The 23,836-nt window shown below is 33.7% G+C and overlaps 3 protein-coding genes and 1 non-coding gene across 6 annotated transcripts in view; 2 read left to right on the top strand and 2 right to left on the bottom strand.

The window, feature by feature from the left end:
* LOC114871424 (protein sickie) overlaps nt 1-2,880 on the bottom strand; it is a 189,413-nt gene extending 186,533 nt beyond the window's left edge. The window contains exon 1 of the mRNA XM_029177284.2: nt 2,563-2,880. The gene's annotated coding sequence lies outside the window, so the exon portion shown is untranslated. The remainder of the gene's footprint in view (nt 1-2,562) is intronic.
* Nucleotides 2,881-3,238: 358 nt separating this feature from the next.
* Nucleotides 3,239-9,181, bottom strand: LOC114871339 (probable serine/threonine-protein kinase fhkE). 2 transcript variants are annotated; one of them, XM_029177105.2, is made up of 6 exons: nt 8,882-9,181; nt 7,508-8,530; nt 7,258-7,435; nt 6,878-7,171; nt 6,549-6,791; nt 3,239-6,177 (listed from the first exon to the last, which is right to left on the bottom strand). In XM_029177105.2, exons 2-6 carry the CDS (start codon nt 8,527-8,529, stop codon nt 4,459-4,461), a joined length of 3,456 nt encoding a protein of 1,151 aa, XP_029032938.2. In that variant the 5' UTR covers nt 8,530; nt 8,882-9,181; the 3' UTR covers nt 3,239-4,458. The 2 variants fall into 2 exon arrangements, with proteins under 2 accessions (XP_029032938.2, XP_029032939.2); XM_029177106.2 differs by having other exon boundaries at nt 8,886-9,181.
* A 623-nt stretch (nt 9,182-9,804) lies between these two features.
* Trnah-gug lies at nt 9,805-9,876 on the top strand. The gene has a single exon. It is a non-coding gene; the product is annotated as a tRNA-His (tRNA).
* Nucleotides 9,877-10,348: 472 nt separating this feature from the next.
* The window catches only part of LOC114871303 (protein crumbs), a 36,953-nt gene continuing 23,465 nt past the window's right edge, over nt 10,349-23,836 (top strand). For both annotated transcript variants that reach the window (XM_029177034.2, XM_029177033.2), the window contains exon 1: nt 10,349-10,633. In XM_029177034.2, coding sequence (XP_029032867.2) covers nt 10,609-10,633 — 25 coding nt within the window. In that variant the 5' untranslated portion in view covers nt 10,349-10,608. The remainder of the gene's footprint in view (nt 10,634-23,836) is intronic.

Raw genomic sequence — 23,836 nt, 5'->3', positions numbered from 1 at the left:
ATTTTTGTTCTGGAATATAGAAGTTAATCTATATAAGAAGTTTGCGACGACAGAAAGTAAAAGTCAGCGAAACAATAAATTAATAACGTTCTGACTAATCAAATGACCAAATCGCAAATCTGAATAATCGATAGGAAAAAAAGATCTGTTGAAAAATACATGTCTATGATTTTCAAAAAGAGCAATAGACACAAGACCAATTCAACTTTGTATTTACGTTCCACGAACGTGCAAAAACAAATTGGTCAGCGTCTACGCCCCTGAGTAACAGATAAGTTTTTTTAAAACACGAAACTTTTTTGAAAAATAATATTTCAAAATTTTTTCTGTTGCCAATGACGGATTAAGGGGGGCTATAGCTCTGGCCTTTTCCAAGGGTAAGGATTGTTTCATTTACTATGTCAAGGAAATATTGAATAAAGTTCTTTTACTGTTACCCTCTTTTTACGATTATCATTTAGAATAAATTCCAATTTCTGCAACCAAAGGGGCCCCCGAAGGTTTGATAGCCCCACGCCTCAGAAATCTTAATTCGGTACTGTCTATTACAATAATAATAATATCAGGGGCGAATTTAGAAACTTTGCTTGGTGGGAGAGGGGGCACGAAATTTTTTAATCTTACTTTTCACGATTTTAAATTTGTCTTTTTCAATCTGCACAATCTTAATGTGGTTATACAAGTTTATAATCTGCCAAAAATCTTCAATATTGCGTAATTTTTAAAACTATCCCAACGAAAGATTATGAAACGAAGTTAAACGAGAAGGTTAACTGAGAGAAAACAAGAAAATAATATATTTGCATGCGTATACATGCTTATGCAGTCGTATTACGAATGCATTGACGACACAAAAAGAAAATACTCGTATATCTTGTAAGAAGAATCGCCAAATTTGGTCAGATCGATCGGGTACGAAGTTCAATAAAAACAAAGATGTATCAGGCAAAATGAAAATATCGTGATCAATAAATGTCACGAGTTTTCACTTTCGATCTATAAAAGAAAATAATGGCTCGATGAACGAGGAACGTACTTCTAGAGGTTAGACGGGAAAGAAAACTTTATCACGGTTAATCCGGCACGAAATAAGTATCGCGTTACAGTTTCGGGCTAAATAGCTTCCTCAGTTTCGCAAGTTTCTCATCTAAAATACACTTGCGGTGTTCTTAAGCTTATAGAATATCATTTATAAATAATTTTGTAAAAACTTTCCCCCAAATGTTTCACTTTGTATAGAATGTATCTATTTTCAGAAATATTTATAATAATAGCCTTTGGTACACATCAATGTTTTTTATTTATAAATTTATAAAGAAATTTATTTCGTTAACCCTCGGACGGCGGACCATGGAGAGAAACCCAATTGTAATGTAATTCTGTATTTAATATTATTTTTATTTTTTCATTTGACACAGTTCCTATACAAATTATTCTTTCAATATATGAAATTTTTTCGTTTAAGAATTATATATTTAACTTTTGGTTAATATCGTTGTATATTTTGTAAGTTTAGGTTATGAGTGACCCCAGGTACGCTATCCAAGAGTTAAAAAAATTAAGCAAAATATACTGATAACGTATGAGTTTTTTGTATATTGCATACAAATATGTATATAAGTAAAAAATCATAATCCTCAAATAAATCAGTATTAAAAAATAAATAATACTTTTTGGTTTGTACTTACGTATATAGTTTTATTCGATCCAAAAAGATGGCGAACAAAATTAAATGGCGGACAAAATTAAATGGCGGTCAAAATTAAATGGCGTCGATGACGCACATATCAGTTCCGGAAGTGAGAATATTTCAGAGATTTCAAAATGATTTCCACTTTTTTCAATGGAAAATAGTAAGATAAATTAAAAACAAGCTTAAAAACCATACAATTACATTTGGTAAAACGAAATTAACCTTAAAATCTTTCGAATGCTTTCACTTCCAGAACTGACACATGTATCACGTGATGTTCTATTCAACATCATTTAATTTTTTGTAATGAAATTTTTTCTGTCCTCAACCATTTTAAAGTTATACTTTGGCCCAGTTGCATGAAATACGTTGTATTATGATGTTAAGTTTCATATCGCGCCATCAACGTTGATCGATATTGCACGACAATCGAAGCGTAACGGTCTTTTTATGATATTGACTACTTAACATCAAAACATACGAAGAATTATGTCATACTAAACCGTAATTATTAAAATATTTCTTGTAAATCAATGCTGATGAAACTATTTCAATTTTTAACATTCAAAATATAATTCGTGGTCTTATTGCCAATTTGACCTTGAAGTCTAGCGTAAATTTTAAAGTTCACTAACCTATTTTATTTATCGATAATCTACATAAGAACTTGTCACAGATTTTCGTTTGTTTAATAAAAAAGAAACACAAATCAGTGTTCCATTGACTCTGATTACTTTTTAAAACTTGAATCATCTTTGGTCTTTATTATGACGCAATAGAATAACGACAACCTTGTCATGTATAAACTATAGAACTAATGATAAATCTTTACACTTCTTACTTACTCTAATAATATAAAAAAGACTCACTTGATTATAGCAGCATCTTATGCTCGTTTGCACCACGCAGAGGACCTCGTGTTGTCAGTTGTCGCTGATATGTTTAAATTTCCTTGAACACACACGCACGCACCTACCCACGCACTTATCACGATATGTATGAATTGCAGTTTAACGAAAATTTGGACCACGATGGAACGCGATAAAGGACGGTTCGCGGTCAAGAATAAGTAAAAACGAGAGTGACGGAACTGGTGGGAAGCACAAAAGAGGTGAGCGGCGAACTGCGTGGTAAGCAGCCACCCTCACGGTAGGCGCGCGAGTCTACGACTGAACCTACTGGATTCGTTACCGGCGACGTGCGCCGACATGATCACTCGGGCCTACTCGTCCTTTACCGAACACCATACACGACGCTTTCGATCGGGATCCTTTTAAATTTACACTTTCATTTATTTTCCGTCTTGTATTCTGAAAAATACATTTAAAATAAATTATATAAAAATATATTCGTTAAATCAAAACCAAAATTATTTGTAAAAAATGCAACTACTCGTCGTTATCTTACTTCATTTATCGATAGTATTGCAAATCCATAAAAATGCGGGAAATTGTTCAAATTTAAAATAGTATAATGATAAGACGTAATTTTAATATTTACAAATGGAATTAATAATGTTTTAGGACAATTATAAAACAACATTTCTTAAAAGCATTTGTAACTTGTCTTTTACTGAATTTTTCGACAGAAATAAATTGAGTACAATTTTTAGCCAGGTAAAAAATGCGCGTATATATTTAACACGCTTACATCAAAGACAGTTAAAAGAGAATTAAAATGAATGTAGATAGAAAAAAAATAGCAAGGAATATGGATGAAGGATTTACGGTATATGTATGTAAATACATGTACAAGTATATAATAATATAAATAGTAAATAGGTTTCAATATTTGGCGTAAATCACTTTTAAATTTCTATATAACTTATAGTAATACCATGTATACAATTACAAATTAATTGTGCTTACAATAGAAAAAGTATAATTATCATCTATTTTATATACGATTTGAATCTACTGTGAAATTTTATGATAAATTAATATTTCACGTGTAAATTACGAATTACGAAAGTGTTTAGCGATGATAAATAATATTTTACGAATCTCTTACTTATGTATATATGTACACAATTATAGTAATGATATCATTAAAAAATATGGAAATTACAGTTACAGGGTAACCACAAAAGTACTTTCAAGCGACAAAGGGAGAAAGACGCGCAAGAAGTGTACAACACACAATTTCTACAAAAATATGAAAAGCGTTTATGTGTTGAATCAATTCTTTGTTCGTCAATTCAACATTACGTTTTCCTAAAAGTTATCTGATCTACTTTTATTGCTCTTACAATACCGCCAGTAATATTTTATAAAAATATTTATTCTTGCATTAGTCAAATTGCTTTTGAGCAAGCATATGCAACAAGTTAAGCAAATACCTATAATCGTTCGCACTGTCGCCCTCTGTCACTTGTCTCAAGGACCTCTGGCATCATTAATACAGTTTTCATCTCGTACCTACGATTTTGTCTCTCTATTTCGCTTACGTCTCATTGAAAACGAAGCAATAACTACAATTTAGTTCAATTCGACACTTGTACTACGTACAATAATAGAATATCGAGTATAAAATAAACTACTTAAATGCATTTGGCATGTCTCGTTTATGTGTGAAGCTCATTTGTTCTAATCTGAATTATTGATTAACATCAATGTCTGGATAGATTTATGAACAAATGACGTCACTTCCTTGGTTAAATCGACTTTGCACTTAGATTAAAATAATTATTACAACTTTGGAGTTTTCTTGCAGGTAAGTCCCACGCTGATGATTATCAATGTATAAATACAACTACTTATGTATATTTATTTTGTCCTACCGGGTGTTAATGTTGAATTTACAATGTCAGATCTGATGTGAACACACTGCTTATTTGTTCTGCTTCTACTGGCAACTGTTGTATTATCTACAATTGATCTGCGATTTTTTACATTTTTCTTTTCATCTAATTCTGAAATATCATCTTTTTGTCTATTCACATCTGATAATTTTCCATTACTTTGTTGATCACTTTTGCACATACCTTTACCGATCTTTGTTTCACTTTCATAATTCTTTCTTAAAGGCTGTGGAGTATAATATAAACTGAATCTTTTCGGTTTTGAGCTTTGTTTCTGTTTTTCATCCCGTAATTCATCAGTGGAACTGAATTTTCTGCCTACTCTAGTAGTAACAGAAGTCAATTTGTCGCTCATTAAAACAGATTCAGAATCTTTCTTTGCGGAACAAGATGAAAAGCAGCTAAATCTTTTATTTCTTGCTGCTGCATCAATTTTTGGTGTGCATTTTTCTCGCCTGAATTTCACAGCTTCGTTCTTCACACATTTTGATTCATCTCCTGTTCTTGGACTATTCTTCCTACTACTCAAAACATGTATTTTAGAAGGTTTTGATGCATTTACTTTTAAAGTAGTTGAAGTTTGCAATATTTTTGTTGCTGACTTTTCTTGATTTGTTAAAGGGAAATTTTCTATGTAGTTCAATTTCAATAATTCATTTTCACAACCGTTTTCATTTGGATCATACATGTTACGAGTTTTCAGTTCTTGATTATAAGAAAAGCAAACGTTTTCAAAGCTATCTGTTGACTCCATACTTTGCGTGGAACTCGATCTTTGATCCTGTGTTAATTGTGCAAATTGAATATTTACAAAACTGTCTGACGTTTCAATGTCGTTACTCGAACTGCCAGTTAAACTATCGGTTGAAGAAAAAACTGTATTGCAATTCTTCATATCATCATTCTCGAGTTTTGAAGAAATTTTGTCTGGAAATATTGCATTTTGATATAATGCATGTTTTCTTCTATATTTCTGTCTAGTTGCTGAAGATTTGGGTGTTTCAAACACGTGTACATTGCTATTAATTGATATATTTGGAGCAATAGGTGAACTACAATTAATGTCACTAGAGAAATTCTCATTTCTCCTTTCGAAGAAGGATGCATTTTCTTCGACCGGGTTGCTTTCACAACCCGTACTAATTTTAATTGAAGGAACATTCTGATAACTACTTATTAACACTGAATTATCCATCTGCACTGCTAAATTAGCGTTTTCATGAATACTGCTTAAAGATGAGGTTTTACTATGTGATGATTTTAAACACTGTTGATGAACTTGGTTTTCATTTAGATTACTTATAAGATTATTCATAGAGTGACTGAGATCCTGGATATCTTGTAAACAATCTGCACTAAGCGACACAGGTTCTTCGTCACTACGATTTCCATTATTAAGATCATTTTCGTTAGAACTTGATTTTTCTTGTTTCTGATCTGCATCGTGTAACAAGTCAATATTTTCTGATTCCATTGTTGATAAGGCTTCAATCCATTTGTTTTTAATACTTGGTTTGTTATCAGGTCCACTATCAACTTCATCCTGTGAACTGCTACTCTCAACTGGATTCTTGTAGTCAAACTCAAAGGTTGCTAATCTTATCGGCTTACGCTGCTGATCCCAGTATTGCTCCGGCGGGTTGGTAGGTGTTGTTGCTGTGCTCTGCTCGCCTCCTAGAAAGCTCTGTTGATATACAGAGGCGGGACAAAAGAAAAAAAGAAGCATGTCTACAGATACAGCAAAACACTACAAAAGCTTTCCTAGCATTGTATTTAGAAAGCAAGGGCAAAGCTGTATAATACGTGAGCGGTGGCAGTGTACTTTAACTATTTTCATAATAAATAATGACAACCGATAAGCAAATAGATAAGAAAATACGTATAACCAAAATACAATACCTCTATGAAATTAAAAGAAGAAATTCACTATAGGCTTACTATGCAAATTTTTTATTTATTTTCAATTAAAAGAAAATACTAAATAAATATAGATAAGCCATGCGGGAAAATTTAAAAGAGGTCTTCTATCAACAATGAACATATAATGACAGTTACCGCGAGCCATGGATGATCGAGTACATCTTCTGCACTGAATCTTAGTTCTGGTTGAGCTTGGAGCATGTTTGAGATCAACTGTTTAGCAGAGTCTGACACGTTATCCCAATATGGAGGTGTGAATTCATACTGACCGCTTAAAATACGTTCAAATAATTCTTCTTGTTCATTTTCCGGTGAAACAAATGGTGGAAAACCACAGAGTAAAATGTATAATATTACACCAGCTGCCCATACGTCAATCTGAAATAATTTAATTGAAAATTAATTTTTTTATTTTATTTTTTAAACTTTAATTATTAAATTAAAAGTTCAAGAAGTCGATGTACTTTTAAACCGTATCCAGTTTCTGCAAGAATTTCTGGTGCCACGTATGTAGGTGTACCACAAACTGTGTACAAGGGTTCTCTTACAACTTGAGCAAGCCCAAAGTCACCTAACTTTAAACATCTAACGTGACTTCCATCCATTTCTACCAGAAGATTCTCAGGCTTAACATCGCGGTGTACAATATGATGTGAATGTAAGTAAGCTAATGCAGATGTTAGGTGTCCAATCATTACACAAGCTTCCAATTCGGAGAATTTTGTGGCTGCAGCAATTGCATCAAACAAATCTCCACCCTTAAGTAACATAAACATATAATATTTTTATTATTCACGTTAAATTTATGACATTTAAAATATAACATGTTGTTAAGTAAACATACTTTTACAAGTTCCATAACTAAAAACAGTTGATCAGTTGTCTCTTGTTCAGCAACCAAACTAATAATATTCGGATGACAAACTTGTCGTAAAATTGCGACTTCACTTGCTAACATTGTTTCTTTACCTTGACATTTATACTTGTCTACGATTTTCATCGCGTATTCTGCACCTGTAGATCTACAAAATATTGATATTAAATTTTCTACAATTCTTTTAATTTATGAACATTTAATTATTTAAAGCACTCACTTATGAATGCAATGTCTAACAACAGCAAAATTGCCATCTCCAATTACATGACCAACTGCATAGTGTAAACGGAGTGGTTGTGGCAACATCAATGAAGAAGGACTAGGTGTCCGGACTTGTGGTGTAGTAAGCACTTTTTTTCCAGATTTACGCGGCATTTTAGGCATCGGACCGCTCTGCCTTTTTGATATCCACGGACATCTTTTAAAGCTCTGAACACTTTTAGATTCTTCGAAATCTAATTCAAAATCTTCTTGACTTGACTTTTCAGAACCATAAGCAATAAAGATGTCATCATTTTCAAAAAACTGTTCCAAACAGGTAACCTGTTGCCCTGAGAGGGTATAAACTTTTCTTACTGCTCCAGAATCTAATTTAACTGCCTCTGTGATTGCTTCCATTGCATGTTCTAAACTTGGTGCATTTCTTTTATTTAATAGAAGCCGTACAACTTTACGAGGTTTTGTACCATGGCGAATTAAAGTAATTATTCTAGCTTTTACACATAATGGTATTGCACTTATTTGTCTACCAGTACTAACTGGAAATTGTGGTAGTCCAGTTAATGAACTGCCTCTTTTTACTTTTGTGGATGAATATTCTACTTTCTTAAATATTTCTCCTTGTCCAGATACAACATAACATTTACCATCCTCCAAATCATTGATGTTTTGAACCTTTTTGCCATCCATAGTATAAATTGCTCTAACTCCATTAGGTAAAGTAACACTGGATATTAAAGCTCTTGTTAAATCTGAAGCTAAACTATCAAAACTGCGATATCTCTCTGCAGTCACAGCCATCACAATGCCAGTATAAAACTTATCTCCATTTCTATAAAATCGCACTCTTTTTGCTTTTTTGGTAGGTGGTGTTCTGAGAACATTCAAAGAATGTCGTGTACTAATATCCAATATTCTTTCATCCAAACTCACTATAGTAGGTGAATTTATTTCTTCACTTCCAGAAAAATTGCTATCACCAGATGGTGAAGCACCTTGACTCAATGGTTCTTCCATCATCCTGAATGAAAAATAGTATTTCATATATTCAATTAGGTCAAGTATGACAAATTAAGAGAAACAGATATAAACACAATTATTTACTTTCAATCAGAAGTTTAGTATAATAAATTACAGATACAGATTAAATATAAAGAATACAATAAAATTTTCTCAATTTCGGTTAAACATTCGAAAATTCGTTAACGTAACTGTAGCGCAACAAAATATTTATTTGCCTTTCTAACCTATTTAACCTTCTCTAATCCCATTCATATGTATACAAATAAAATACATAAACAAATAATAGTAAACAAAGTCATTTGTTCGCAATATAAGTTTATTAACGGTTAATAAGTTTATAAACATTTACCTACTCAATAAGCAGAATGTGCTTCTAAAAAACAGATGAAAAGCCAAGTAATGAACGAATGAATCACCACAGAGCTGACATTTTCATAGCAACCATGACGCAAATACTAGATAATAAAAGCGAGTACTCTCGCTTTCGAATTGCACTAAAATAATTTCTCTTTCTATACTTCTAATTCGCATACAATGATTTACGTTTCTATCGCAACACACTAATTTTTGTTTTCTATGCACAGAATAGTTTGACCTGCCAAACTCTATAAATAAAGTGGCTTGTCAAAGAGAAACCGGGAGATCAGAACCGGAAGTAGAAACAAATTAGAAGGGTGGGACAAAAAACCAAATGCTTAGCGGGTTACTTCCTACAAATTTAATCAAGATTAATTAATACCCATTTACGCCTATTACTTCATTATTACAATGAACAGTTCAATTTGAATATTTCATCGCGCATTATAAATCGTTATAATGAAATATTTTCGTAAATTCCATTTATGGAATATATTTACAGATGAAACTTTTCTGAGATTAACGAAGATTATGAGTTACTATGTGTAACCAATAGTCTAATTAAAAAAATCAAAGGTTATAGAGAAATATGTATGTAATTCAATTAACTTATTTTTGCAAGATTTTATAGTTTCTAAACTATATTTTAAATTACCCAAAATTTGAAAATCGATCGGTAAGATATAACAACTACATATCTATCTACAACGATAGAGGGCAATGTAATGTTTAATAGTCATTTTAGTTGTTTGTCTTGATTGCTCATATTCTTCAGTTTACTTGTTTTAATCGTGAAATGTAAATATATTTAATAATTAGTACTACAGACATGGAAAAAATACTTCAATTAAAATTATAGTAGCATGTAGTGTAGAAAATATTGTAAAAAAATTAAATTCTTCAAGTCCTCTGGTAGCCGTGATCGTCTAGTGGTTAGGACCCTACGTTGTGGCCGTAGTAACCCAGGTTCGAATCCTGGTCACGGCAATGTCTGGCAAGATGACATTGTCACGGTAGAGGGATTTTTTTTTTTCACGTCTTACTTTTTTGTGTACAATAATTACATTCATTACAATTTGTACTACTTGTAATATTCTTTATAGATGGAAAATTTTCATCTCGATTTAGTATCTTTATTGTTTTATGTATCGCGTAATTCACAAGTACACGTAAGTAACTTCTTCACGTTAATGTGATATACCCAATTTTTAAATGACTGGCAGGTATTGTCGAGAAAAACAATATCCTACAATAAACATTTTTGGTTTTAAACGCCTTCTTTGAAGATATGCAATATACCTGGAGTGCAATCTGTTGATTCGTACCTGGCGCTACGATCGAGAAAGAGATAGCTTTAGAAGCGATCCAGCCAGTGCCGTAGCACAGCAGTGCCGAAGCAAAGGTGGTTCGAGTGGGTGGGGGACAGTTCACAATAGCGAGCGACGTTCTCCAGAGAAGCCGCAGTCTCGCTCGGTGTGTGTGTATCGGCGGTCATAGTCGCGCGGGCGGATGTGTCACGGTGAAGGAAGCAAACAGTCATTTTACAGTGTGTGGAAAGCAAAAGCGTGTATTTTTCCTGGTTAAAACGTAAAGCAAGAGAAACGGTGACGTGCGGTGATCGAGGATGTCTCGTCGCGAGTGAACGGGCAACGAGAGACGCCGTAAGTGCGCGGGTGTCCTTTAGTTCAACTCTGTAGATCTAAAGACCGGTGGACGAAAATGCGGGCGCGATACGTCGTGGCAGGTGAGTAAGACCCAGGACATGTTCGCCATTCGTGCGGCGTTCTTGGATCGTGATTTCCTCCGCCAGCGCCACAGGCCCCGAGATCCTTTCGCGATCCACGATCCAAGACGCAAGCGCGAATCCTTTCTTAGGTTAGTTAAATTGTCATCGATCAGTATCAATGTGCGTAATGCATTGATTCTCGATGAAAATTATTTTCAAAACCTATCCACGCTGCATCGCAGTTTGAATTTATACGTGGATCGTTGCAAACGAACCGAGAAGCGTCGAATCAGTGGTGACAGGTGGGGATGCCGCCCTGCCAAACCGTTCCGCACACCTGATCGTGTCTACCTGAAGTACTGTTATATCTCCGTGTTATGCTAGGATAGAACTAAAATATACGTCGTTCTGCTTCATGGAATGCCGGGCATAACCTTGGCAGTCTTTCCGTTGACGTTACTAATTCCTTACCCGGTTTCTTGTATTTTCTGACTGTTCGTACGAGTTTTATCAGAAAAGAACATCCGTACTAGTTGTACAGTACACTGTACGTTTCCGTCGAGTTTCTCTGTTGATACAAGTTCGTAGACCGTGAACAGTGGAACACACTGCGTAAAATAATGATTGCGCTCGATGTTGGTCCGTGTATAATACTGTTGAAGTCTCCGCGTCGAGCTATTCCAATTCTTGGCCCTCGAGCGTTAATTTTCATTCACGCTATTGTTTGACGTTACTGCACGGATAAAGGAATTGAACTTAGAATTGCATGAGTCTGATCGATAATGTCGGTGCAATGACCGACGTAGTTTCTTAACAACTGAAATACATACATAATCGTAAAAGGAAGTTTCGTTCAATATCCTTTGAGGAATAAAGTATTTGACGGAAAGTAAACACTTTGTCGATTCCGATTTTTTTAAAGCTATAATGGTTGTTAACCCTCGGACGTCGGACCATGTTCCATATTTTTTAATTTTCTAAATTTTACACTGCTCCTTTAAAAATTATTCTTCGAAAGATTTTCAATATATAAAACTCTTCGTTTAAGAATTATATATTTAATTTTAGGTTAACATTCTTGTATATATTTTTTAAATTTGGGTCACGATTGACCCAGACTCAACTGTTTAAGGACTAATCATAAATGATAATTAATTTGTAAAAAAGAAAGAATAAAAGTTTAAGGATAGAATATTGAAGAGGAGATTAATAATATACTGATTTTTAATATAAAAATTAATTAAGGACTAAGTTTTCTTTATTCACTTTTTAGTAAAAATGAATTTTTCTCATTTTGAAAAGTTACTTATTGTCGGTTAAAACGAATAAAACTTGGTTATTAATATAAAATTCAAGAGTTTTATGAAATATAATAAGTGTTCGAAGACTATCAAGCGGTATTGTACGTAATACTCGGACTCGCAAAGTAGACCAGCAGAAATATCGATCGTCTTAAATCTCATTGTGATATCTTTCATTGTTTCCCCTTTCGTTGTTTCGCTTACGCGTAAAAACGAACGCGTGCTCACCTGACGTAAAACTTGATTAGAATAACTGATCGCTATAGTTACTTTTGTTTGATACCTTCTCCTGGATGCGTAATTTCATTCGTGAAAGTCCATAAACCGCGTTCAGTCACGAGAAAGCAGTCAATTTTTACACGTCGTCTCACGTAATTGGTGGCATGACTCAAAAAGTTGAAAATAATTTTTTTTTTATACATTCATTGCCGATATGCACGTTTCTATAGTACTTTTCTCATATTAAAAAATGCTGTAAGTGCAAAATTGTACTAATGCTAATTAACTCTCCAACGACGGACCGTGAAGAGAGGCCCAATTGTAATATAATTCTTTGTACATATTTTATAAGTTTGGGTCACGATTAACCCAGGCCTCGCTGTTCGAGGGTTAATCAAAGTGATTCTCCGAGATTAGCAAGACCCATTAGCGATGCTTTTTACGCGTAAGAGCCGTCCGAATATTACGTGGTAAGAATTTCTTGGCGAAAATCCACGTCGAGAAATTGCAGCGCGTTGCGTGCGAGCGAAACGTTCGACGCACGAGTTTCTGCGCAAAGGGAAATGCATACACACATATTTCGGCTGGTCGTCTAGCGCAGGTGGAAGCCACGTCGGTGCATTAACGTTGGTCCCTCGCTTCACGCTCAGGTGCGCGCCTTGAACGACACATGCACCGCTCAACAGATGCGAGAACCCAGGGGAACAGAGGGGATTCCTCGGTTCTTCGTTTTATACCTGCTAGACGCTGCCAGGCTTAATCATTTTTCCTTTCTCCTTATCGTCAGCGAAAAAAGAGTCGACCAGATTCCGTAACAGGTGCCTCGTTTTATCCGACGTGCATGAAATTTTACCGCGACCAAAGACTCTGCTTTCCGACTGCTCGGATTTTAATGTACCTCCAATTTGTTCACGTTTAAACGTGCAGTGAATTGTACAAGCAGTTATTCAAAATCCTCTTAATTATCAGTTAAGCGTTAATGATACTTTTTTAAAAGAAATGTTATTAGGTGCTAATTAACAATAATATATATGTACGGTATTCAGAACTACCGGGTGAATATCGTTGGTGAGCATTTGTTGCTATTTAATTTTATCTGTTGAAATTTTTGTCCACCTTCGTTACAAAGCTATAATTTGGCCAGGTTGCATGAAACATCCTGTACACTGATATGAAATTATTGTCGTAAAACATTTTGTAACAGATGTGTGATACAATCATTCTCCAAAAATAATTTGAGTTTGTGTTAGAAATAAATTCCAAGATGTTTTCAAATCGATATTAATCAGGTACAATAACATAGTGTGGAGATGAGAAATATCTTAAATAAATTTGGTTATAAATCATCATCGCTATAAGCGAAAAAAACAACGAATTTCATTTATGATAATGTGGTTAGTCTGACGTACAAAGTGTAAAGTACATAATATTTTCCATAATCATTCAAGAATGTGTTAATTTTTTTTTTTATTTAGATTCGTATTTTTTTACAATCTTAAACTCTAGTCATAGTTTTTGAGTCTTACCAGAAATTTGGGGGGGAAGAAATTTAATATTATTTAATTCTTCTTATTCATAATTTCAAGTAATAACAATATTATTATTATTTATTTTAAACCTACCTCCGCCCTACCCAGCTTCGCTAATAATAGCGTCGGATTAAAGGGGTGTCTAGGGAGAGCTACAACTTCGGACCCTACTTTTGGGACGCCCCCTTCTAAGTCTTCCGTTTTCTACGTCAAAAAATATTCAATAAAATTTCTTTACTATTGCCCTTTTTTTTACGATCAAGTGTTATTTAATTTTATTTAGAATAAATTTCAATTTTTGAACGGAAATCAAACAAGGGGCCTCAAAAATCTTAATTCGCTCCTACCAATAGTCGTACTTAACACTCTGGCAATATTTAAATAATTTTAAATAAAAATCCGGAATATATGTCACCGCCATAAAAAAAGAATTGCTGATATCTCAATCCTGACATTTAAATCCTAACCGTGACATTTAAAACCTTCGTTTACCCAGTTACCAAGAAAACTCATAAAGAGCCTTTTTAGCGTTAGGATGAAATTGTTACTTATTTCAGCCAAGATACTTTATAATAATTTCAGCTACTCGATTCATAGACGCGTACGTTTGATTCCTTCGTTAGCATTAGGTGTTTTCGTCGGGCGTGCAAATGCCGACATTCCAGAAGATTGCAGTTTTTCAGAACCATCGAGGTGCGACGAACGTAAAACGAACGCAACTCTCCGATCGTTTTATTTGGTCGCTACGTTCGTTTTATGCACACCTATACCGTTTCGTCGCTAACAATTGCTGTATACACCAAATAACAAACTGACTGCGCTATTATTCATTCGAACACTTCTGCCGATATAAATTTCACGTTTCGCTTCGATCACTTACACGATTCTTATTTGTACAGCTTTCGCATTATGCGCCCATCATTTATATACCACATTTCTGTATTTTCATTTTCGTTCACGTATTTTCATATTCCATATTCTTATCCTTCTTTTTGAATATTTCCTGCGGAATTCTTCCTTCGCGAATATTGAATTTTTCCCATGCCATTTAATACGTTCGACGATGGGTAGCGCACTTTGCTGCATCATGCATTATTTATTCGATGCAACTGACGACGCACCGCGTGCGTCTCGCATATGGAAGTTAACTGATCACGTATCACGTGAGTCTTGCAGTATGCATTCAGGCACTTATCATTAGAATCAAAATAAAGAAGAAAATGAAAAGAAAAGATAGATTAAAATCTATTTTAATATCGTAAAATTTATTTAGAATGAGAAGAAAGTCTGACTAGCGTGCGCTTATTATAATAATTAGGAAAAAAGGTTTTAAAAATAGAATCGTTTTATAATAGAACGACCGAGTTAAAAAAAGATTCTAATATAAGGTTACTGACTCTCATAATATTACTACTTTGTTTCATATTGATTGTAATAATGATACCATTATTAGCACTAATGCAACACGTAGAATGTCGTAGAACCGTGCAATTACATTCCATTAACGGTAGGTTCGATTAACTTTCGTGTAACTGTAGTGGCCATTACTTACCCGATTCTCGGTCTTCCTTATGTGCTTTTGTACGAGGTAAACCATTTCCTCGTTATTATTATACCCTAAACTGCTCTTATTATATCTTATTTCACGTTCCATTAACGTTACTGATATAGGTATTAGGAGAGAAATGATTCATCCTGAATGCAGCAGTATATAGTATTAAAATTCATAAATTTAAATTAATTAAAAGTAATTAAAGATTGTGTCAATGTTTGATTGAAAATTTATTATATTGTACAAGACAAGTAAAATATTCATTAATTATGAGGTATCCAAATTCAATTGAATAGTAATTTTCCTATATTTTGAAAATTAAATTAATATACTAATTAGCGAAAGGGGTTTCAATAAATACAATATTTCATTGACGATTTCAAGGTGAAGTATAAAAGATTATACATATAAATCTCCGAGTATACGTATATACTACATTTTTATTAGCAACGTTTATGATTAGAAACTCGTTTATCAACGTTTTTCACGTTGCCTCCTCAGCTCCGTGATTAATAGCCGCAGGTGACGCAAGTACTGATATTAAAACGCATTCTTTTTTGTCAAGTATGACAAAAGTATCGTTGCAACGCGTCAACACTTTTAATAAATTGTTTCTCCATCCTCTTGTAGTAGGGCAAAATCTTGCAAACATGACATAAATTATGGTGCCTTGTTTTTAAGTACATTTATGGTATTATTAAAAATGAATCATTCACACATTACTCTGTTAATTCTCATTTGAAGAAATTAGTTCTATTTGTAACTGTAAATGTTGTAATTTAACAGCTTGCATTAACATTTTAACCCTTGAATAGTGGTGTCTGTCGGTGTCTCTCCATGGTCCGTCGTCCAAGACTTAAAAATTAATTATCAAAAATTGTTATTTTAGCGTTGAATCTAAAATAGAAAAGCTACATTTTACATATTCCGTACAATTACAGAATAAATATTTAAATAAATAGCGTATGATCGAATTATACAACCCATTAGTGTTGCAAAGAATTCAACAAATTGTATGCAGTCGTTTAAACGCCCTCTAAATTAAAAAAACCCCATCCTAAACGAAAGGTCTGGTTAATATCAGAATCAAGTGGTGGAAAATGCTTGAAGAGTGCTCGAGTTGGATGATAGGTTTTTCTTTCTCGTTTTCAAAAAATTCACAGGGTTCTAGACACAAGTATAATTCTCAAAGGGCCATGTGCCGCTTTTAAAGCTATTGTCTTCTCTTCTTTCTGGTGTCTGTTTAGGATTATTTCTAATCCTGTTTTTCTGTGTCCCAAGACAGAAACCAGATTTTAGACCTCACATAAATCTTACCAATTGTATAGGTAATTGAAATCTTACCGAAATATAATTGTATAGAAATGTTTACTCAATAAATTGAATAATACACATTAGTTATTTTGTGGCAATCGCATACGTTTATATTGAAAATAAAATAAACGATAAAATGCACTAATTATCCACTTAGAAAGACCCACTATACCGTATTAAATTCGTTATTTGTTTTTCTGTACGTTTTTAAGGAGATTCGCAGTAGAATTTCTAACACGGAACGAATGCATCGAAACGTTATCCCGGATTCGCTTGGTAGCTCCTTCTGTAATTTAACACGAATCACGTATACACGAGCACACATACACGCACAGTGATCCAATGACTAACTATTACGTTTGACATAAATTTTTGCTTCATTCCATCCGTTTCGAGAATAATTTTTATTACCACTAATACGTTAATCCGTACGCTGATACTTTTGAAAGTTTCATTAGGTAATATTTTTATTGTGGACAAATCTTATGTAATATTTTCTAATATTTATTATCAATAATTTCAAGTAGGATCTAATAGAAATATTTTTAATTAGGTAAATTAAAGAATTTTTAATAATACGGATAATGGACTGAAAATATTTGTTAACACATTCGAAATAAATTTTTTCGTAATTGACAGTTAGAAATATTTTCTATTTCAGGACACGATTCAATTATTCGGATGTTCTTTTATAATTAAACAAAAACTTACAGACCGGTGAATATTCCTGTTACAATTGTACACGTAACCAGAATTCGTACGTCGGTCTGATTCGATTAATTAAATAATTAACTCGTAACGGTAATTATTTGCACCGGGTACGAATTGTTGGATTGAAACAGTGTCGTGTAACATGCGCGCGTATGCACAGCAGTTGCATTATGCGGGTGCAGTGCACTGAATAATGTCCATCGATCTAGATCATCTGATTGTTATCGTTACAGATTCATTTTGCAAGAAATTTTACTGAAAGTTCTACCAGATTAATAATGTTTGCTTTAATTTTCCATGCGGTTATGGTTTTATTTTTCTTCTCGCGTATTATCAATTTTTAGTTCGTTAAAAATATCCAGTCCTTATTTATACATGACAAAATATGTAAATGTTTATCAAGTTTAATACAATCCCAGTAATTACTTTTAGCCTTCTAAAAAATTCAATTTTTTGTATTATTACTTTTTTCTTTACGATTAAATGTTATTATAAATTTCAATTTTGGGATCCAAATCACCCCAGGGAGCCCTCGAATGTTTAATAGCCCCGGGTCCCAGAAATCTTTATTCGGTCCTGAATTCAGCCTAATCAAACCACACTGTACTGTTTTATATCGTTGATTTTACGATGAGAAATCCTTGTACGTTTCTTAAAAATGCAAACGATGCACATTTATGCACCAGTTTTCATCGTACCATTTACCATACGTGTCATTCACCGTATTGCTTTCTCGGGTTGAATGTACAGACAGGTAAAACAAATTCTATTGAAGCGACTGGTTGGACCTGCTGCGTTATCTGGTCCAAGGAATGTCTGTAGACTGTAGACATTCATTGTAGATTACCTCAGAATACTCTTTTCAGATGTAAATGCGCTTTGCGTGCATTTAGATAAACACACACGATAGGCATTTCGTAAGGTGACTCATTGCGGCTTCAATTTTTCCCAACAATGGAAAAACTGGTTCTGACGGTGAACCGTATTAAACTGGGCCAATAGAGTGCCTCACCTAACCAGGTATCTTTGTCGTTCGTCCATGTAACATGGAAAACTAAGCTATATTTGTAACAATCCTAAGATCTTAATGAGATAATTCTATCACTGACATACTTTATTATCAAATTGTTTTAAAGATAAATAATTTTAGCTAAACACTAATGAATTTTTAGAAAAAGTAATCTCACCAAAATAAAAATAATTGCATTTAAATGTATAGGGTGGGAAAATCAATAAAGCAAAAATGCTATTTTTTAATTTTTGAAAAAGTAAAAGGTTATAGAAATTAAGATGATTTAACTGTAGTTTCAGAAATAAGGCCTTAGCAAAAGACAAGTGAATATTCATTTTCTGCCTATATTAGAAGTTCATAATTTTATTTAAAAATTTTAGAAAGAAACTGTGGTTGTTCCACCCCCTAATTTATTTTCAAAGAGTTGATAAATAGAATATTGACACGTTCAGGCTGGAATAACAAATGCAACCCTATCACTATAGTCTGTTAGGGATAGATATACAAATACAAATACACGAATATTTCAATTATGTTTAAATGGAGCCATGATTTCTTGTCAATATGGTATGCAAGTTAAAATTCATTTGCAACTATGACTTTTATACAGAAAATACAGAAATAGAAAAGAAAATGAAGAAATATTTTCTAACTTTTTTCCATCAATGGAGAAACTGGTTTTAACGTTGAACGGTACTAAACTGTGTCAGTGAGTTGTCCTATCAGACCAGATATCAAAGTAGCGTGGAAAATCAAGCTACATTTGCAACTATGACTATTTAACGTAAAAGCAGACGCACGAATGTGAGAAAAAAAGAAAAAGAAGAAGCGTTTCGCGTATCCTTGTACCACTTTTCCTCTTGCCAGCCCTGTGCCAGATTTTATCGGACCAAGTTATACAGCTAGGACTGGAAAAAAGTGATACGTGAACGAACTAAAGGATTTTTCGCGCGAATATCATATTTTAATTCTTCGTTAGAATTCGTATTATCCAGGGATTCCGTTTCTTTGATGTTCGAAGGTGGTGTATTGTATTACCATCCAATGGAGGATTTCCATTCAAACCGAAGCCATACGCGAACTTTCCGCAACGATCGTAGAGAAGCTATTGTTATTCGCTATAAACCCATATAGACACTCATTTACAGATTTATATATAGCAGGTGTATCGGTATGTTTCACTGAGAAAACCGATAGTTTCATGAATAAAGTTTCTCGATTAATTCTGTCGGGCGACATTTTGCGTTTAGATTGATTTACAAATTTTATAACAATTTATTAGATGTAATCAAGTTATCCCAGGGAAAAAGGTGATGCCCCTGGTTCCCACCCTTCCCTGTAGACATCCCCAGGGAAAATGACAATATATCGAAGGGGGGACCCATGTATAAGTCAGTGCCCCCCTCCCCCCACTACTTGTGTAAAGGATTGATATTTGCTTTGTTATTTGTACTTTTCAATTATATACTAAATTTTATAATATTTAATAATTAGAAATTTTCTTTATATTACTTTCTAAAAAAGGGAAAAGTGATTTATGATAAATGAATTTGCAATTGAATTCTGATAGCAAAGGTATTGATATTTTAGAAGCAAATATTACAACAGTTGTATTTGTAGTAATCAAACCATTAAAGACTAGTATTATAGAGTTTATTTATACACATTGTTATCTCATTATGTACATATTGAGTTCATTTGCGTTCAGAAAATGCTGATACAAATCATTGAATCACAAATGTGTTTCATTTAATATGTCGGTAAGAATTGAATTAATTATTGTAAGAGATAATACGGTTATTGATTAACCAGTCAATACGGATAATTTTAGTCATTCTGAACCGGGAGTATTTAAGTGGAAAACAATTTATGAACTGCGCCAGTGGAATCATACTGAATATGAATAATTGGATGAATAAGTAGATAATGAGTCAAACATGTGTTACAGGACAATGGAAAATAAGCATATATCATTGATTTTAGCATTTGTGATACATTTTCTCAATTGGACATTTCAAAATTTATCGTTAACCCTTAACACATTATCCACTGGCTATAAATAAAATGGATACGCACTGCTATCTTATAATTAACAATAACTAAAGATTAATAGGCGTAACCTTTCTTTTCAATTTCCTCTTAATTGAAGTACATTGTTTCATTATTTCAACCGTAGATAGAAATGTTTCAAGTCAACATTTTGGAAAGGGACTCACCCTAGCTCGTACCTAGTTATGTATTTGTATATACCAGTGCCTTCAACAGGTTAAAAGCTCACTAAAATCAATTATATTTAAAATAACATAATCATTTTGCAAAACTCTCAGTTGCATTCTAAAACACGTTAAATTGCTCCTTTCTATAACAGACAAGAAATCGTTTCTTATTATCTTTTTTTACTTCAAAATCGAAATTACTTCAATTCATGAGGGGGGAGGATCGATGATACGCTTTGTGGTTAAGCAATTTCGTCTGAAAACGATGCAAAGCAGCTGTTATCGTCTGAAAAGCGTGTCGCTCGTATATGCAAGAGACGACTCTCTTTCAGCTTTAGTTCTCTTGTCATCCTTCGCCTGGAGTATCTCACTTCGCGGTACACCGTCCTCTTTTCTCGAGAGTATCCTTCCTCCTGCGAGCGACGCGACGCTTGTTCCACACAGGCGTTTCCTACTTTAAAAGACAAAAGAAATCACCATGACGCCTCTCGTCGTTGCTGGTATTATTTTTTCTCTTCTCTTCCATTTTGTCAAGCCGTGTCGCTTTCAAAGGTGGCGCTCAAGACAATGGAGCATACATATGTATATGTATATCGAATGTATTACTTCAATACTCTCTGGCGACCTAACCGGCCAGTTTTCTATCTTCCTTCGTTTAAATATCTGGCACTCTACCAGATTCATATCCACGGTGCATGATTAAAAAAAAAGAAAAAAAAAAATATCAGCATAGAGATTTCATATTTCCAGGCGGAAAGCGTTTTACGATCGTTAGCGTTCTTCTACTCCTCTGGAGAACAAAAACGCTCGCATCGTGAATACTTCCATGGAGACGATGAAAAGGCTTCAGAGATGTCGTATGAATTGAAATTGTAATTTTTTTCTTCCAACGGTTTCGTTCACGGAGGAAGATAGCATTTATTGTAATTAATTTCTCTCCAAACTGCTTTGTCTTTTGCTAGATGTATAATGTAATCCTCGAACGGCGGACCATGGAGAGAATACCCATTGTAATTGAATTCTGTATTTCATATTATTTTCATTTTCTGGATTTTATATATTAAAAGTATCTGAAATTGTTTTGTTTAATAACTGTATAATTAACTTTAGGTTAATATTCTTGTTTTGTGAATTTGGATCTCGATTCCCCGATACTCCGCTGTTCAAGAGTTAATAGTCTAATTGCATATGTGACATATGTGACGCTAGATAACTCGCATTTCCCTTAGTAATTATCTTCTAAGACGCCCTTTGTATATACTACAGTAAAACCTGTTTATACACCGGAGGTCCTTTACTTACCTTCAAGAATTATCCTTCCCTAGTTTCTAGAGTAAACCAAGCAGACGACCGTCTGAACTTATTACCGTTAACCCTAGAATAGGCACGTATAGTTCATTTAATAAACATGGGACGTACTGATCTCGAGGATCAACGAAAATTTAAATCTTTTATATTAAAATTGTTTATCAAATTTGAAATTCTGTAAATAATGCGCGATAAAAATATAAATTAGAAAAATTCGACTAGAAAAGCTTATCATTTTATTGTAATTTGCTTGAATTTTACAGCAAGTGCACTCTGCTTTTATCGAGTGTACTCGCTTTTATCGAGAGAGCCCTAATTTGAATTTAATACCCAGACTTCGCAAGGATTAAAAATAATTGCGGAATATAAGTGCATATTTTCAAAATTAAATAAAATATTTAAAGGGATAATATAACAAAATACATATGTATAAAAGAAACGAAGATATCTCATCTTTTTATCCGTGGTTGAAAATTTTCTTACTTCAACAACAAACTACGTACAGACAAATCTGATTGTTCATCCAAAACAGGGAGGGGTTCAGGGATGATCCAGGGTGGGATGCAAGCGGCAGGGAAGAAGCGCAACTTGGTGGTCACGACAGCGACGCCGACGCCGACGTCGACGTACGTATGCGCGACGTTATTTCTCGTCGAGGCTTCGGGCAGGCAACGATTTCACGGGTCGTTGTCGTGGCTTCGGGTCGGTCACTGATCCACACCGATGTTCCTGAGAAGCCGTGGTAAAAGTTTATACCGTTACGAAAGGGAGATGTCATGCAGCGAATATACGCGTTGGCCGAAACGTGCTCTCGGAACATCACACAGAACCGGAAGCACTAGCAACGCGGCTCTCGTTCAGGATTACAACGATGGACAGTAAATTATTCCAAGGCCTTTGTTCCTCGATCTTTTTTCCATCACCGAGATGTTTCTCGTTTCTATTCCTGATCACGTTTTCACAAAGGACTTCCTTTTTCAGAATTTTCTCTTCCTTTCTAAAGAAAAATTTTACCGTACAAGTGATTTATTGTGTCTGATTTTAAACAGTTTCCCACTATAAATTAGTATTGAATGCTAATAATCTTATAGAAAAATTATTTATTTTTCTACCCGGAGGCCCGAAATTGTTTAATTAGAAACTATTTCAATTTTACATTGTAAAAAATTAATTTTATAGTATTTTGAAAATCTTTAAATGTGGAGTTTGGATTAATTACCCTCCTTACTAGGAGCAGCCATGGTTTCTACACCTATTATTTGCTTTACTATTAATCGAATATTATAATTACATGACCTGACATAGTTCTAAAGTGTATTAAAAAAGCTTTTTGGCATCATTAGCTATTAAAAGTCTTTAATATTGTTAAAAAGTCTGTGCATTCTGTATAATGCATATCTGTAAGTTTAAAAAAAAAACTAATTTTCTATAGTACTCTCAAAGTGCAATTAAAGGCTGCTCTCGTTATAAAGCATTTTAGTTTTATAATGTGCATCCAACTTTAATATGAATTATGTAAAGTACCTATATCTGCATTATTCTGGGAAAGAAAATCCGGACTTCGGTTTATAATATGAAAAAATAGAACCTATTGAACGTGTTAAGTATTATCCTTAATGCAAGTGATAAAATCGTGAAGATCGTTACCTTCACCGGCGCGTCATCCTCCGAAGGACTTCGTGGCACAATCATTGGTATACCGATGAACAAGAATTGCGCATTTCCTGCAATTACCGTTTCTCCTAATTAACTACTAAGTTAACGTATAATTTAGAAGTGTATATCGTTGTTGATTCGTGCATACAGATATCTAACTTGTTTCAACTGGTCACTTTATACTAAACGAGATAACAAGCTTATAGCTGTAAAATATAGTTTACAGGGCATTAACAGTAGGATTATCAACGAGATCGAAATAACTTGTTTCATATTTTATAATTTAACTGTTCACAGGCTAAAGTGACTAACTACACTTTTTGAAATTTATAAAATTTTAATGCCAGAATACTTAATTGTTGCTTAAATTTTTATATTTTACCAATTTTTCTAATTTTTGTTC

Source organism: Osmia bicornis, chromosome 12 (assembly GCF_907164935.1).
Source record: "Osmia bicornis bicornis chromosome 12, iOsmBic2.1, whole genome shotgun sequence".
Taxonomy (NCBI): Eukaryota; Metazoa; Arthropoda; class Insecta; order Hymenoptera; family Megachilidae; genus Osmia; species Osmia bicornis.
Note: the sequence above shows the minus strand (reverse complement) of the source record. Positions and strands in the feature narration are given on the sequence as shown.